This window comes from Pelobates fuscus, chromosome 4, assembly GCF_036172605.1.
Source record: "Pelobates fuscus isolate aPelFus1 chromosome 4, aPelFus1.pri, whole genome shotgun sequence".
Classification (NCBI taxonomy): domain Eukaryota; kingdom Metazoa; phylum Chordata; class Amphibia; order Anura; family Pelobatidae; genus Pelobates; species Pelobates fuscus.
Window position 1 is genome coordinate 231,005,138 of NC_086320.1, and position 14,524 is coordinate 231,019,661.

The 14,524-nt window shown below is 37.7% G+C and overlaps 1 protein-coding gene across 1 annotated transcript in view; it reads left to right on the forward strand.

Moving 5' to 3' along the window:
• The first annotated feature begins 6,214 nt into the window (after positions 1 to 6,214).
• ROPN1L (rhophilin associated tail protein 1 like) overlaps positions 6,215 to 14,524 on the forward strand; it is a 44,157-nt gene continuing 35,847 nt past the window's right edge. Inside the window, exons 1-4 of the mRNA XM_063450604.1 lie at positions 6,215 to 6,331; positions 7,668 to 7,824; positions 8,882 to 9,005; positions 13,133 to 13,294. Of these exons, the coding sequence (XP_063306674.1) occupies positions 7,694 to 7,824; positions 8,882 to 9,005; positions 13,133 to 13,294 (417 nt within the window). The 5' untranslated portion in view covers positions 6,215 to 6,331; positions 7,668 to 7,693. The remainder of the gene's footprint in view (positions 6,332 to 7,667; positions 7,825 to 8,881; positions 9,006 to 13,132; positions 13,295 to 14,524) is intronic.

The following is a 14,524-nucleotide window of genomic DNA, read 5'->3' on the forward strand; positions in this document are numbered from 1 at the left end:
ATACCTTCTGCTGCCTCTTCCACTGGCAATTCTGCTTCTTCTACTACAGCTTGTTCATGAATTATACCTTATGTGTTTTATGTTCGAAGCAAGGTACAGTGAAACCAGTGGATTTGTTGCTATTCCCAATGTTATCCACTAGATTCCCCAAGTAGAAACTAAGGGATATATCAGCAGTCTAGTTTGTTAATGCTGTCCGAGACCACCTTTACTGAAGAGGTTGAGCAGAGCAAGTAGTGTCCCACCTGTTGGTGATGAATCTGGTGATGATATTGTTCTTTCCCTCACCACTGCAGAATAGTTTATTGACCTCCAGCCCAGAAGGAACCGGATTATGAGCAAGAGAAAATACAAAAGGAAAGTCTGTAGAAGACAGGCAGTAGTCCACTAGTTTCTCCAGCTATTGTGCAGTCCTCTTCTACATCTTCTTAAACTTTCCCAAGTCAATGTGGGGCTTAGCCTGTTTAGCCTTGAATTGAGCGACATTCATCCCCTTTACATTCATAGAACAAAATGGTAAGTGCCATAAGGATTTGAAAAGTTATATGCTAAAACAGACATTTTTGTTAGTTTTTTTGTTTTTTTTAATTTTTAATATTCTTTTTTTTGTTATTCAAGGATCATTGCAGACTATAAATTCTCAGTTAATATTAGAAATGAGTGTATTGTAAATTATAGTTGTGAACAAAGTATTATAGGTGTGAACTGTGAACAAAGTATAACTGGAGCCAGTTATAACGCAAAAGCTTGTCTGGTTTAATTTAAGGAAAACTGAGAAAAGAAAAAAAGTGAATTCCACCTTTCCACATGGTAAAGTTCCTTAGCAGTGTACAATATATTATAACAGTGCTATATAGATAGAATTAACAACAATTACATTGAGGTGCAGTTTTTCTTCATAAGTAAAAACTAATTATCCCATATTGATTTGGCAGCCTTTACATACAGGGGTTAAATGCATTTAAATTATTATTATAATATTTCTGATAGTATTATTTAGTTTGCTGGGGTGGTGGAAGTTAGTTGGGAAATTTAATGTTAGGCTAGTTAGTGATTAACAGTAAAAAAAAAAGTTTAAAAAAGTTAAAAAAAAAGGTTTAAAAAAAACCCTCTTATTACCACTACACTTGATACAAACTAGCGAAAAAATGACCCCACAGTAAGGTTCAAAATATGCCCTTTTCAAATACCCCAGGGTTTATTCTTTAAGAAATGGTAGGCCTTTGTAGGGTTGTTTGATACCGATAATGATAATCTGTGAACTTTCAGGCCGCTAGCCGATAACTTACCGATATTCTGTACATTTACCGTTTTTAAAAAATAAACTATTTCTACACAAAACTACCGTTAACTGAACATGTTTATTATTTATTTATTGCAAATCTTTTTTTTATTAACCTCTTCAGGAACGAGGACGGTTCAGGACCATCATCAGCATTTTTGCATTGCTGACCGGTGACGGTCCTGAACCGTCCTAACGGTCCAATGTACTTACCCGATCGCCGTCGTTCCCCCGGCGGCAAACGGCATTGGTCCTGTTGTGGGGAGACTGCCTGCAGCCCAGAAAGTCTCCCCGCGGCGGTTAGGACCCCTGGGGCCATGTCTCCCTGTTAGTGTAAAATAAAAATAAAAAATAAAGTTAAAGTTGATAAAAAAAAAAAAATTATATTATATATATATAATGTCATACTAAGTGTATTTTTATATTAATATGTACATACATTAATATAAAAATACACTTATAATTAAATTACACACACATATATATATATATAATATATATATAATAACTATATATATTGTATATAAATATTATTATAAAATACAAATAATAAGTAATTTAAATTAAATAAAAACATGTAAAAATGATAATAAAAATTAAAAAAAAATGTATATATCTATATGAAATTTTATTCTAATTGTATTTTGATAGTAATATATATATATGTATATCAAAATACACTTAGAATGAAATTGTATATATATCTATGTATATATAAATAAATAAAAATAATGCAAAATATACATATGCCCATATACAAAATTACATAAATAATTATATATAACTATGCACGTAGACTTCAAATATATAAATATGCATATATATTTAAATTCTACGTGCGTATTTATGTAATATTTTTAAATAATTAATTAATTTTATTGATTGCAATTTGAGGGACCTGCCTGCCAACCCAGGCCGAAAGTCCAGATAATTTAATTTGCTAGCACTATATTTTACCCTGTAACTTTCTATGACACCCTATAACCTGTACATGGGGGGTACTGTTTTACTCGGGAGACTTCGCTGAACACAAATATTAGTGATTCAAAATAGTAAAACATATCACAAATTTGGAATCTATTTAGCAGTTTTTTTCATTCACTTTTGCAGATGAGTAAAATATTTTTTAAGTAAAAGTCAAAAAACATGTATTTCTTTCAATTTTTCATCATATTTTTTAATTTTTTTTAAATTAAATTACATGAGATTATATAAATAATGGTATGTAAAGAAAGCCCCTTTTGTCCTGAAAAAAACTATATATAATTTGTATGGGAACAGTAAATGAGAGAGTGGAAAATGACAGCTAAACACAAACACCACAAAAGTGTAAAAAGAGGCCTGGTCGTAAATGTACAACATCGCAAAAACAGTCCAGTCCTTAACACATTTACGACCAGGCCTCTTTTTACACTTTTGTGGTGTTTGTGTTTAGCTGTCATTTTCCACTCTCTCATTTACTGTTCCCATACAAATTATATATAGTTTTTTTCAGGACAAAAGGGGCTTTCTTTACATACCATTATTTATATAATCTCATGTAATTTAATTAAAAAAAAATTAAAAAATATGATGAAAAATTGAAAGAAATACATGTTTTTTGACTTTTACTTAAAAAATATTTTACTCATCTGCAAAAGTGAATGAAAAAAACTGCTAAATAGATTCCAAATTTGTGATATGTTTTACTATTTTGAATCACTAATATTTGTGTTCAGCGAAGTCTCCCGAGTAAAACAGTACCCCCCATGTACAGGTTATAGGGTGTCATAGAAAGTTACAGGGTAAAATATAGTGCTAGCAAATTAAATTCTCTGGACTTTCGGCCTGGGTTGGCAGGCAGGTCCCTTAAATTGCAATCAATAAAATAACTTAATTATGTAAAAATATTACATAAATACGCAAGTAGAATTTAAATATATATGCATATTTATATATTTGAAGTCTACGTGTATATTTATATAATTATTTATGTAATTTTGTATATGGACATATGAATAGTTCGTATTATTTTTATTTATTTATATATACATAGATATATATACAATTTCATTCTAAGTGTATTTTGATATAAATATATATATTAATATCAAAATACAGTTAGAATAAAATTTCGTATAGATATATAATTTTTTAAAAAAAAATTATTATTATTTTTACATGTTTAATTTAATTTAAATTACTTATTATTTGTATTTTATAATAATATATACAATATATATAGTTATTATATATATTATATATATACGTGTGTAATTTAATTTTAAGTGTATTTTTATATTAATATATGTACATATTAATATAAAAATACACTTAGCATGACATTATATATATGATATATAGACATATATTATATAAATATAATATATGTCTATATATCATATATATATACAGATATATAATAATAATTTTTTTTATTAACTATAACTTTAATTTTTTCTTTGATTTTACACTGTCAGGGAGACTGTCTGTGAGCACAGGCAGTCCCCCTGCAGGCAGACAGATGGACACCTATTGTGACCATGTGGTCGCCCTGTTGGGCGATCACATGGCCACAGGGATCCTAATTCGCCATGGGGAGACTGTCTGGGCTGCAGGCAGTCTCCCCACAACGGGAGCACCGCCGATCGCCGCCGGGGGAACGACGGCGATCGGGTAAGTACATTTTAAATTTAGGACGGTTCAGGACCGTCGTCGGTCGGCAATGAAAAAATGCCGATGACGGTCCTGAACCGTCCTACGTCCTTAAGGGGTTAAGGGGTTAATGTAAATGCACAAAATATATATGTGTGTGTAGTGGATACAGTGAGAGTATTTGATTACTGAATGCAGTGTGTTTGTTTGTGTAGTGGATGCAGTGTGTGTGTGTTTGTGTAGTGGAAGCAATGTGTTTGTGTGTAAATATGTTGGGTAGGAATCTGGGCTAGATAGGTGAGCAGGGGCAGTATGGTAGACATGGAGCAGGGGCAGTGGGGTAGTAGGGGCACTGGGGTAGATAGGGAGCAGGGGCACTATGCTGGATGGGGAGCAGGGGCACTGGGGTAGATGGGGTAGTAGGGGCACTGAGGTAGGTAAGGAGCTGGGGAACTATGATAGACCGGGGGTAGGGGCACTGGGGTAGATAGGCAAACAGGGGCACTATGGTAGAAAGGGAGCAGGGGCACTGGGGTAGTAGGGGCAGGGGCACTATGATAGACAGGGAGTAGGGGCACTGGGGTAGATGGGGAGCAGGGGCACTGTGGTGGCTGGGGAGCAGGGGCGATGGGGTAGTAGGGGTTGTAAGGGCACTGGGGTAGTAGGGGCACTGGGGTAGATGGGTTGGTAGGGGCACTGGGGTAGATGGGGTTGTAAGTGCACTGGGGTAGATTGGGTAGTAGGGGCACTCTGATGGTAGAGGCACTGGGGTAAATAGATGGGGAGCATGGACTCCTTCTAGTTTACCTCACACTTACCAGTTCGGGCCACATTTAGCCCTGCCGCACGCTAAGCCCCGCCCTGCTGCATGTGAAGCTCCGCCCAGCCTATGCTAAGCTCCGCCCCCAGGCTGCAGTATTGGAAATAACAGTATCTTTATAGGCCGATACTGATATTGCTGAAAATTTAGAATATTGGCCACAACGATAATCGGTTGATCCCTAGCTAAAATGCTCCAATATAGAACATGGACCCCTCAACACCATCTATAGAAATTCACACTTATGAACCTGAAATCGTCATGAGTCTTTTACAGCACTGTAACTACACAAAATAGTGTCTAGGTCTAGATTATACATTGCACATATTGATTTACTCAGAAGATGTAACAGAGCACAATTTGGGGGAGTTTATCACAGTGGCACATATGTACAAATGTACAAAATACCCAGCAAAAATGCAACATGTATGGTAAAAAAAAAAAAAAAAATTCTCCACAAATTTTGACCGAACTTAGGTAACAGAAGGATGCGCTCTAACACTGGGTGTGGGCGGTGCCGCTGCGGTGATGTCAGCAGCAGGGAGCAGCAAGCAGACCTTCATCAATTGTGAGTGGAGTGTCTGCTTGCTTAAATTCTTTTTAAATGGATACTACCGTAAGGGGCTGGGCTGGGGTTTTACAGAAGGGGGTGACCGGGGTTTGTAGAAGAGGGGGGCAGGGGATTTGTAGAAGGGGGAATAGGGGTTTTGTAGAAGAGGGAGACATTGGTTTTGTAGAAGAGGGGGGCATAGTTTACTGTGATGGTTATTAAATGTAGAAGACAAACATACCAACTTCTAAAATTGTTACACATCAAAATTTTTTTTACTCCTTGTATTTTGTGACCTTTAACTATCAAAAATAAACTGGAATACTAGACATATTATGCACTCTGTAAATCAATACATATAAATACATTTATTTTGAATATAATTTTTTTTAAGCTGGACATATTATCTACACGTTGTATGTCCCGTTATTATTGCCAAAACTGTGAATAACTTTTTTTTTCATAATAAATAGGAATTTAAATATGTATATGTGACATCAAACTAAAGCCCGTTTAAAAAACAGTATATCATATGTGTTGGTGCAATAAATAAGAAAAATGCAAATTGCGGTTGAACACAAACAGAAATTCGAAAAATTGCTTGTGTCCTTAAGTCAATGTCCAGCGCTATTGAAGCTATGGGGTTGGTTAATGTAATTACATGTATAGCAGCTTGGTGTCTATTTCTGTGTTGCCTAAATGACACATTTTACATTAATTTAAGGCCGTTTTCCCACATGTAGTTTTGCTAGAGATTTATTTTACTTCATGTCTCTGTAATCCCGCCATCACTGACCGCTCTGCGCTCTATCCCGGTCAGAGCAAACTAAGCAACCCGAAACCAGACCGGTTACTGCGGTATTTACAGCATGAGCCGTAGGAAGTGGTCACGGTCGCTATGGTAACGGTTGCCGGGATACAGGACGCTTTCCACTACAATAAAACCGGGGCCTTGTCTGGCTGTTTGCTGATACCGGCGGACGGTGTACTCGTTATAATAGGCGGCCGGGGAGACAGAACGTCCGGACAATCACACTCTGCCAAGGTATCAAACAGTTACACAGCGTGCTGGGTGGCAATGTTATAAAGGACTGCTCGCAGCATTCACAGAGCACCGCGTGTATTATATCACATAGGGAAATAAGTAATGACTGGCATCCAGCACGGCGCTTTGCTGAATTATTACTTTATTATTGTTATCACTTTCTATCTCATACCGGATTTTATGAAAATTATAAAAAAAAAAAAAAAAAAAATTATAAAAATTATATTAACTTAGTCAAGTATTTTTTTTTTAACAGTGAACATGTGTTTGCAATTGTGTTTTCCAGGGGTTACCATTCAGAGTCAGTATTACAGTTACTATTAAAGTATTACAGCCAGTGTTAGAGTCAGTATCGGAGTATTACAGCCAGTGTTAGAGTCAGTATCAGTCAGTTTCAGAGGCAGAATTATTATATTAGCGCTTTATGCATTAACAAATGTTACCGATTGCTTTACTTTTTTGCAATTTGTATTAATACATTGCATTAATATCCAAATACTAAGCTAATCAGAACTTATCATGTAGGTTTACAAAATCCGTGGACAAACAATATAGCAGGTGTCAAGAGTCATAAGATTGCGCCTCAAGTTTTTTAAGTATTTCCTCTGTATTATATTTGTATTATTATTATTAATAATACAGCACTTACATACTCTTCAGTGAGGTACAGTACTGTGTTCTTTTTAGGGAAAATATACTTACAGTATGCATACATATATAGCCAGGACATACTTGAAAACGAGAGAAATCTCAATGTATCTTTCCTGGTAAAATATTTTATAAATAAATAATGTTACAATTCTTTGAAACATAATTTCTTAATCGTTTTAATATCTCACAATAAGGTGTCCAAATATACATTAGTTTGGTGGTCAGGTGTGCTTGTATGGATGCAAACATTTTGGTGTGCACTAAAATATATTGGATGGTGCCTTATCTTACATCAGTATGTTTTCCAATCTAAAGTATATGTGTATCAGTGGGTCGCATTGCAAAGCTTTCAAAGTGGGACACCATAATTATTTGTGTTTCAACAAGTACAATTACTGATAGACTAACTCAGTATGATACATTTCTAGAATAGGAATTCTTTTTAAAATAAATGTTATATTTTATTTGGAAGTTTGCCTTCCAGAGGCTTTTCATTGACCCACCATCATAGTACAATTGTAATTTTTTAAACACCAACACTATTCAAGAAGCTTGACTCTCACAATAAGGTGGTGACATTTGTATACATTATTTAATAGATTCTAGTTTTACTTCAGTGATCCATATATATTTGTATTACATTTCAACAAAACATATACATATGTATACCTTGTCTTTTTTTAAGTTTATTTTCCAGACAGCCTCAAAGATATGCCTCTTCCTGACACAATGTTCTGTGCACAACAAATACATATACCTCCTGAACTGCCTGACATCTTAAAACAGTTCACAAAGGCTGCTATCAGAACCCAGCCTCATGATGTGCTTCAGTGGTCAACTGCGTAAGTTATATATTGCTACTCTTACCAACCTAAATGTGTCCTGCTCAAGTAAGAACATTTTATAAATGTCAGGAAAGTAAAATGGTTAAAATGGTTTTCAGCGCTGTGCAGGGCTTCTTGTCTCAAGCCTTGCCCCGATCAGCCACAGTAAAGCATTAGATTGGCTGAGATCATTAATTGTGATAATCTCAGCCAAGCAGGTGAGGCCGAGGTGGAGCCAAACGCCACCCTGGCCAATCAGCATCTCTATGAGTAACATTTATTGCCTTCATGCAGTGTGCGGAGATGCTGAACATCAGTGCTGCACATTGTGGTGTTAGTAGGCAGTAATGTAAATACTGCCTTTTCTCTGCATTAAAATGCCTGCATGGACATACTTACAAGACATGTTCTTGTGACTATAGTGTCCCTTTTAGTCCATTATTTATATGGTAATTATGTAGTAATTTATTTCTACAACTACATGTATGGCACATTACAACATTTTCATACAAGTTATGGCATTTGCTCAGTTTTATATTTATTTATTTATTTTTTTGCTTCAGGAAGTCTTCATTTTACAGCTCAAACATTTACCATTAGTGTATTATAATATGCTTCTCTCACTTTCAGAGCTCACACTTTGAATTCTAACTGTATCTTGATTAGGTGAAAATACCAAGAGCTCAAAAGGAATCCTATGAATGAAATGTGTTATATCATGTATACTTAAAATATGGGTAATTATTGCAAGTGATCTATTGTTACCATAAAACAGCTATTTTAGAGGTACTTAAGCAGGACAGGATATCAGGACCTCGCTCCCACACTCACCTACCTCATGCTCCCACGCCACGTCTCTCTCTCACTCCATTAGGACGCAGTTTCGGACGCGACCCTCCAGATAGCGTGGTCGGCTAAACCACCCATGCTGATCGCTTTTGTTCATACGAACGCCACGTCTGTTCGTGCAAACACAACTTACCAACACAGGAGGCAGAACTCCCTTTATGATAATAGGTTTTGAGTTAAACAGTTGTTTATATTTCATTTAAAGTGTGTATTTTACCTGTTGCAGGTATTTTAACTGTTTAGCCAAAGGAGAACAGTTACCAGTCAAGAGCCGGGTTGAACTACCAGTGGCCACACAAAAAACAGACACAGGCCTAACTCCTGGGCTTCTTACAATTCTTCATAAACAGGTACATAGAAGATTCTTCCATTTGATTGAGGTGAAACTCAAGACTTATTTTTTCATGGAAAAGGGAATGCAATAAAGATTTTATTTCCATGGTTTTGTGTTGATCTTCAGTAAACAATATTGTATATTGTCTAGCTCTGCCTTTTTCTGACATTACATATAAACACAATTCTGTATCATGTAGTTAGAATGTATTTTTGTGTCCTCTACATAAAATCACAAATAAGCTTTGTTCTATTGCATACCCAAATAACAGCAATTTTATCAGTTTTCACTAAAGTGATATTTTCAAAATGAATTTCAAATTTAAGGCCAATATAGCTGATCAGGAAGTAACATCGATTAGAGAATGTTTCCAGATTGGCTATTTTGGCCTTAAAATTTAAATTCATTTTGACTTCACTTTCAATTTTCAGTTTAGTGAACAAACTTACATACCAGTTGATCAGATACTCACAGATGATATAGGTAAAATGATCACATCCGTGGTATTGTTGAGTAGACAGTATATGTCAACTGCTAGCATTATTGCATTGTACTTCATTGGTCTTTATTGGACTTTTCCCCATGAGTTAACTTGGATATTATATCTCTTTAGAGGTAATGCTTTACTGGTGAGTTGTAGGAAGGATTTTCTAATTTATTTGCTTGTTTATTTTTTTATATTTGTTAGATTGCATAAGGCATTATTTAATACATTGATCGTTTAAAAGATTTCTAGTGAAAAAGTATTGAGCAGCTTACACAGAGGTGGGATGCTTTTTTAGCTCGTCTATGTCTGAATAACAGTACATCCCCTAATGTTGGCGTCAGTTTAGGATCCCTGCATTCTGCAAAGCTCTAACTGTGCCATACTCCATGCTATCTCATAATGCATCATAATGAAAAACACCTGATTCCCTGTGCTAGAGTTCTTAGGTTGTTGATATATCTTCAACTGCCTTGTCTGTCTGATTACAGTCAGAAGAAATGGAGATTGATCACTCTACAAGGATGATTAGATAGGAGTTGTCAGGCTGGAACTCACACTTCCCCCAAATTGCCTCATCACCAGTGTGGTTAATGATATCATGTTTGGCCTTCTTACATTAATGTGACCTTCCCCCTATTGAACTTGGCATATTGTACCAGTTTGCTGACTGAAACAACATTGTGTTCCATCGTGTTAGGTGCATCTCTGGCTCTAAAACCGCCTGGGGCTTGAGCCCAAATCCTCTGTCACTATGTTTACAGCCTTGCCAAGCCATTGAGACAAATGAAGGAAACGCTACCATAGACAGGGACGCCAAATTCTCTTTTGTTGTCAACAGTTTAGGTATTAATGGCTGTGTGTTGAGTTATTTTGAGGTGACAGCAAATTTACACTGTTACACAGGCTGTACACTTACTACTTTACATTGTAGCAGAGTGTTATTTCTTCAGTGTTGTCACATGAAAAGATATAATAAAATATTTACAAAAATGTGAGGGGTGTATTCACTTTTGTGAGATACTGTATGTCAGTATGTGTCTGTATGTATGTCAGTATATGTATGTGTCTATGTATGTATGCGTGTATGTAAGTATGTGTATGTATGAATATGTATGTCAGTATGTGTATATGTATGTCAGTATGTATGTGTATATTTATATCAGCATATATATGTGTGTATGTATGTATGTATGTGTGTGTATGTCTGTATGTCCTAATGCGCGTGTGTGTGTGTGTCTGTCTGTATCTATGTTAGCAGGGCTGGCCTTAGGCCATGACTTCACGGCGCCCCCCCGCCCCCTCTCCCCACCATGTTGCCTGTATACAGTCACGCACACAGGCACAGGCAGACAGTCACACAAGCAGTTAAAAGCAGACAGTCAGACACGCTCAGTTACAGACAGACAGTCAGACACGCTCAGTTACAGGCAGACAGTCAGACACGCTCAGTTACAGGCAGACAGTCAGACACGCTCAGTTACAGGCAGACAGTCAGACACGCTCAGTTACAGGCAGACAGTCAGACACGCTCAGTTACAGGCAGACAGTCACACATGCTCAGCTACAGGCAGACAGTCACAGAGCCAAACACACAGTTAAAGGAAAACAGTCACACACAGTTACAGGCACACAATCACAAACAGTTGCACACAGCAGACAGTCACACATGCAGGGAGGCAGTCACACACACACACAGGCAGGCAGTCACCCCCCCCACACACACACAGGCAGGCAGGCAGACACACACACACACACACAGAGTCAGTCACACAAACAGGAAAACAGTCACACACAAGCAGTCAAGACAGTCACACACAGGCAGGCACACACACACAGGCAGTCAGATAGACAGTCACACATGCAGGCAGGCAGTCACACAGACAGAAAGTCTCACACACACACAGGCATGCAGACACACAGGCAGGCAGTCACATACACACAGGCAGGCAGATAGTCACACAAAGGACAAGCGGGCAGACAATCACACACACACACAGGCAGTAAGACAGTCACACACAAAGGCAGGTAGTCACACAGACAGTCACACATACAGGCAGGCAGGCAGTCACACAGGCATGCAGACACACAGGCAGACAGTCACACAGACAGTCTCTCTCACACACACACACACACACACACACACACACACACACAGAGGCAGGCAGTCACAAAAACAGGAAAACAGTCACACAGTCACACACAAGCAGTCAAGACAGTCACACACAGTCAGGCGGGCACACACACACAGGCAGTCAGATAGACAGTCACACACAAAGGCAGGTAGTCACACAGACATTCACACATACAGGCAGGCAGGCAGTCACACAGACGGACAGTCTCACACACATACAGAGGCATGGAGACACACAGGCAGACAGTCACACACAAAGGCAGGTAGTCACACAGACAGTCACACATAAAAGCAGGCAGACAGTCACACAAACACACACACACAGACATACAGACTTACCTCTTTCCATTTTGGCTGGAAGGGGAGTGGATGCACTTGGTTGTAGTCCTTCTTTCATCCCTCTTCCTGTGCAGGGGCTTTGGGTATTAGCCCCGCCTCGCGATAAGCCCTGCCTCCGCCGGCCGTTAAGCCCCGCCCCCGCTGCCGCAATTTAAAAATTTTTTTTTTTAATAGACCCGGGTGGAGAATAATTAATCCTCCACCCAGGTACCTGCTTTAGCTCCCCTGACAGCCGGCCATGTGTGAGCTGTGTCGGCTGTCAGGGCGCCCCCTGCTCCATGGCGCCCTGTGCAGCCGCACAGCTCGCACACCCCTAAGGCCAGCCCTGTATGTTAGTATGTATCTGTGTGTCTGTATATGTGTGTATGTTTCAGTATGTGTGTCTGTTAGTATGTATGTGTGTGTCAGTATGTGTGTATATTTGTGTGTATGTATCTGTGTCCTTTTGTATAAGTGCGTGTGTTTGTGTCTGTGTGTGTGTGTATTCCTGTGGGGCAGGCCCTGGAGCGGGCTTGGAGGCTGTCCAAGGGGGGCCCAGACCTTGAGCTGTGTTAGAAGCCCCAACATTTCTGATGGCGGCCCTGACCCTAGAGTTCCACAGTGGTACAAATCTGCTGTTTTGAATCTACAGTGCCACTGCAAGGAAATAAAGCACTGGTATTAGTAGGAGGAATGGTAGCATTATTTAGAAATGTAAATGACAAATATCCCATGATGGGATATGGGGATAATGAGCAACATATCTGGGGTTTAACCCCTAAGGCCCCACTAGCATTGTACATGCACGACTTAAAAAGGGATATACATCTCAATAATACATAAGAAATAACATTTTGCATGGTGCTTAAAATTGTTAAGGGCTTTTTCATTGAACAGTTAAATTCATGCTTAGTAAGGTAAAGATAATGGTTCGAAACACAAAAGCCTATTTGCCTACAATCTAATTTCCTGTTAATACTTTGTTATTGCATACATTTATATGCATGGTATCGTCCGACAGCTTATGCAGGTATACATAATCAATTCATACTTTGGCCCAGAGACCTTACAATTGAGTTATAGAAAATTTACATAAAATATTGCAAAGTAGTGTAAAATCCCATTTTATATTACGCAACTTGCTGTTCTGCAGAACTATTGCAAAAAGGAACCTAGTGCTCTAAAAAAATCTTAATCTTATTTTCAGTTATCCTCCAAGATTTTTGTAATTGAAGATGAATTAAAAGAAAAGTGGAATGATCTCAGCTTACCTCAAGAGCAATTGCAATGTATTTTGGCGCTGGATAACTTCGAGGGAGATGTAGAGTGGATGAAATTTCTAGGTCTTGCCTGTAGCACTCTTGGAGGGGTTTGTATACTAATATTGCTATTTATGAAAAAAAAAAAGAATGTTCTGATGTGCTTTATATATAACATAATCCAGCGCACTCACTCAACTTTTAACGCTTTTCAAAGCTTGCAAAATGTTAGTTTCAGAAATAGATATATGCAAAATGAGGATACAGCTGTAGATCTACAAAGAATAAAATAAAACAATAGTGCAACACTGTATGATAAAATATGAGTGCACTAAGTAGAATAGAACTCACAAGATTGATGAATGGTTTGCGCCCAAGGGTGCCTCCCCTGATATCATTGGGGGGCGTGATCACTGCTCCTGCTCCAAGGAAGGTGAAGTACGACTCAGGAAGTGGAGTAAAAAAGTATTTCTTCTTTATTTAAAAAGATTAAAAGTATAAGTATACAAAATAAGCTGTTATAGTACCAGGACCTGGTATAAGTATACAAAATAAGCTGTTATAGTACCAGGACCTGGTACTATAACAGCTTATTTTGTTTTCTTATACTTTTAATCTTTTTAAATAAAGAAGAAATACTTTTTTACTCCACTTCCTGAGTCGTACTTCACCTTCCTTGGAGCAGGAGCAGTGATCACGCCCCCCAATGATATCAGGGGAGGCACCCTTGGGCGCAAACCATTCATCAATCTTGTGAGTTCTATTCTACTTAGCGCACTCATGTTTTATCATACAGTGTTGCACTATTGTTTTATTTTATTCTTTGTAGATCTACAGCTGTATCCTCATTTTGCATATATCTATTCTATATTGGAGGGATTATTGCTGGGATATCCCTGGAGGAAGCTGTCACCTCTGTCTACTAAGATAAGTGTTGTATATTCATCTTTTTGTTTTAAGGGCAAAAAGTGATTGTTCTTTTGTATTATATGCATAGTTTCAGAAATAATTCCCAGATTTTACTAGTAACATGACGTAAAGTCATGATTTTATTAAAGACACGGAGGCGAGTATTATGCATATCTCTTTCTTTATTTCCTCAGCAGCAAAGATAGAGGAATATAAATATTATCAAAAATGAAAGAAAAACTGTACAGGCATAACAGGTAGCCAATCACACAACGGAGGAAGTAGCTATATAAGTCCTGTGTCTCCCACAATCCCCCTCTTTCTTGCGAAACCGAAGACCAGGTAAGATAAATGATGTCCCACTTGATCCAAACAGGAAACGGGAAACAAAACGATAACTTCAAGCTAAAAAAGATAGAGAAATATGGTAA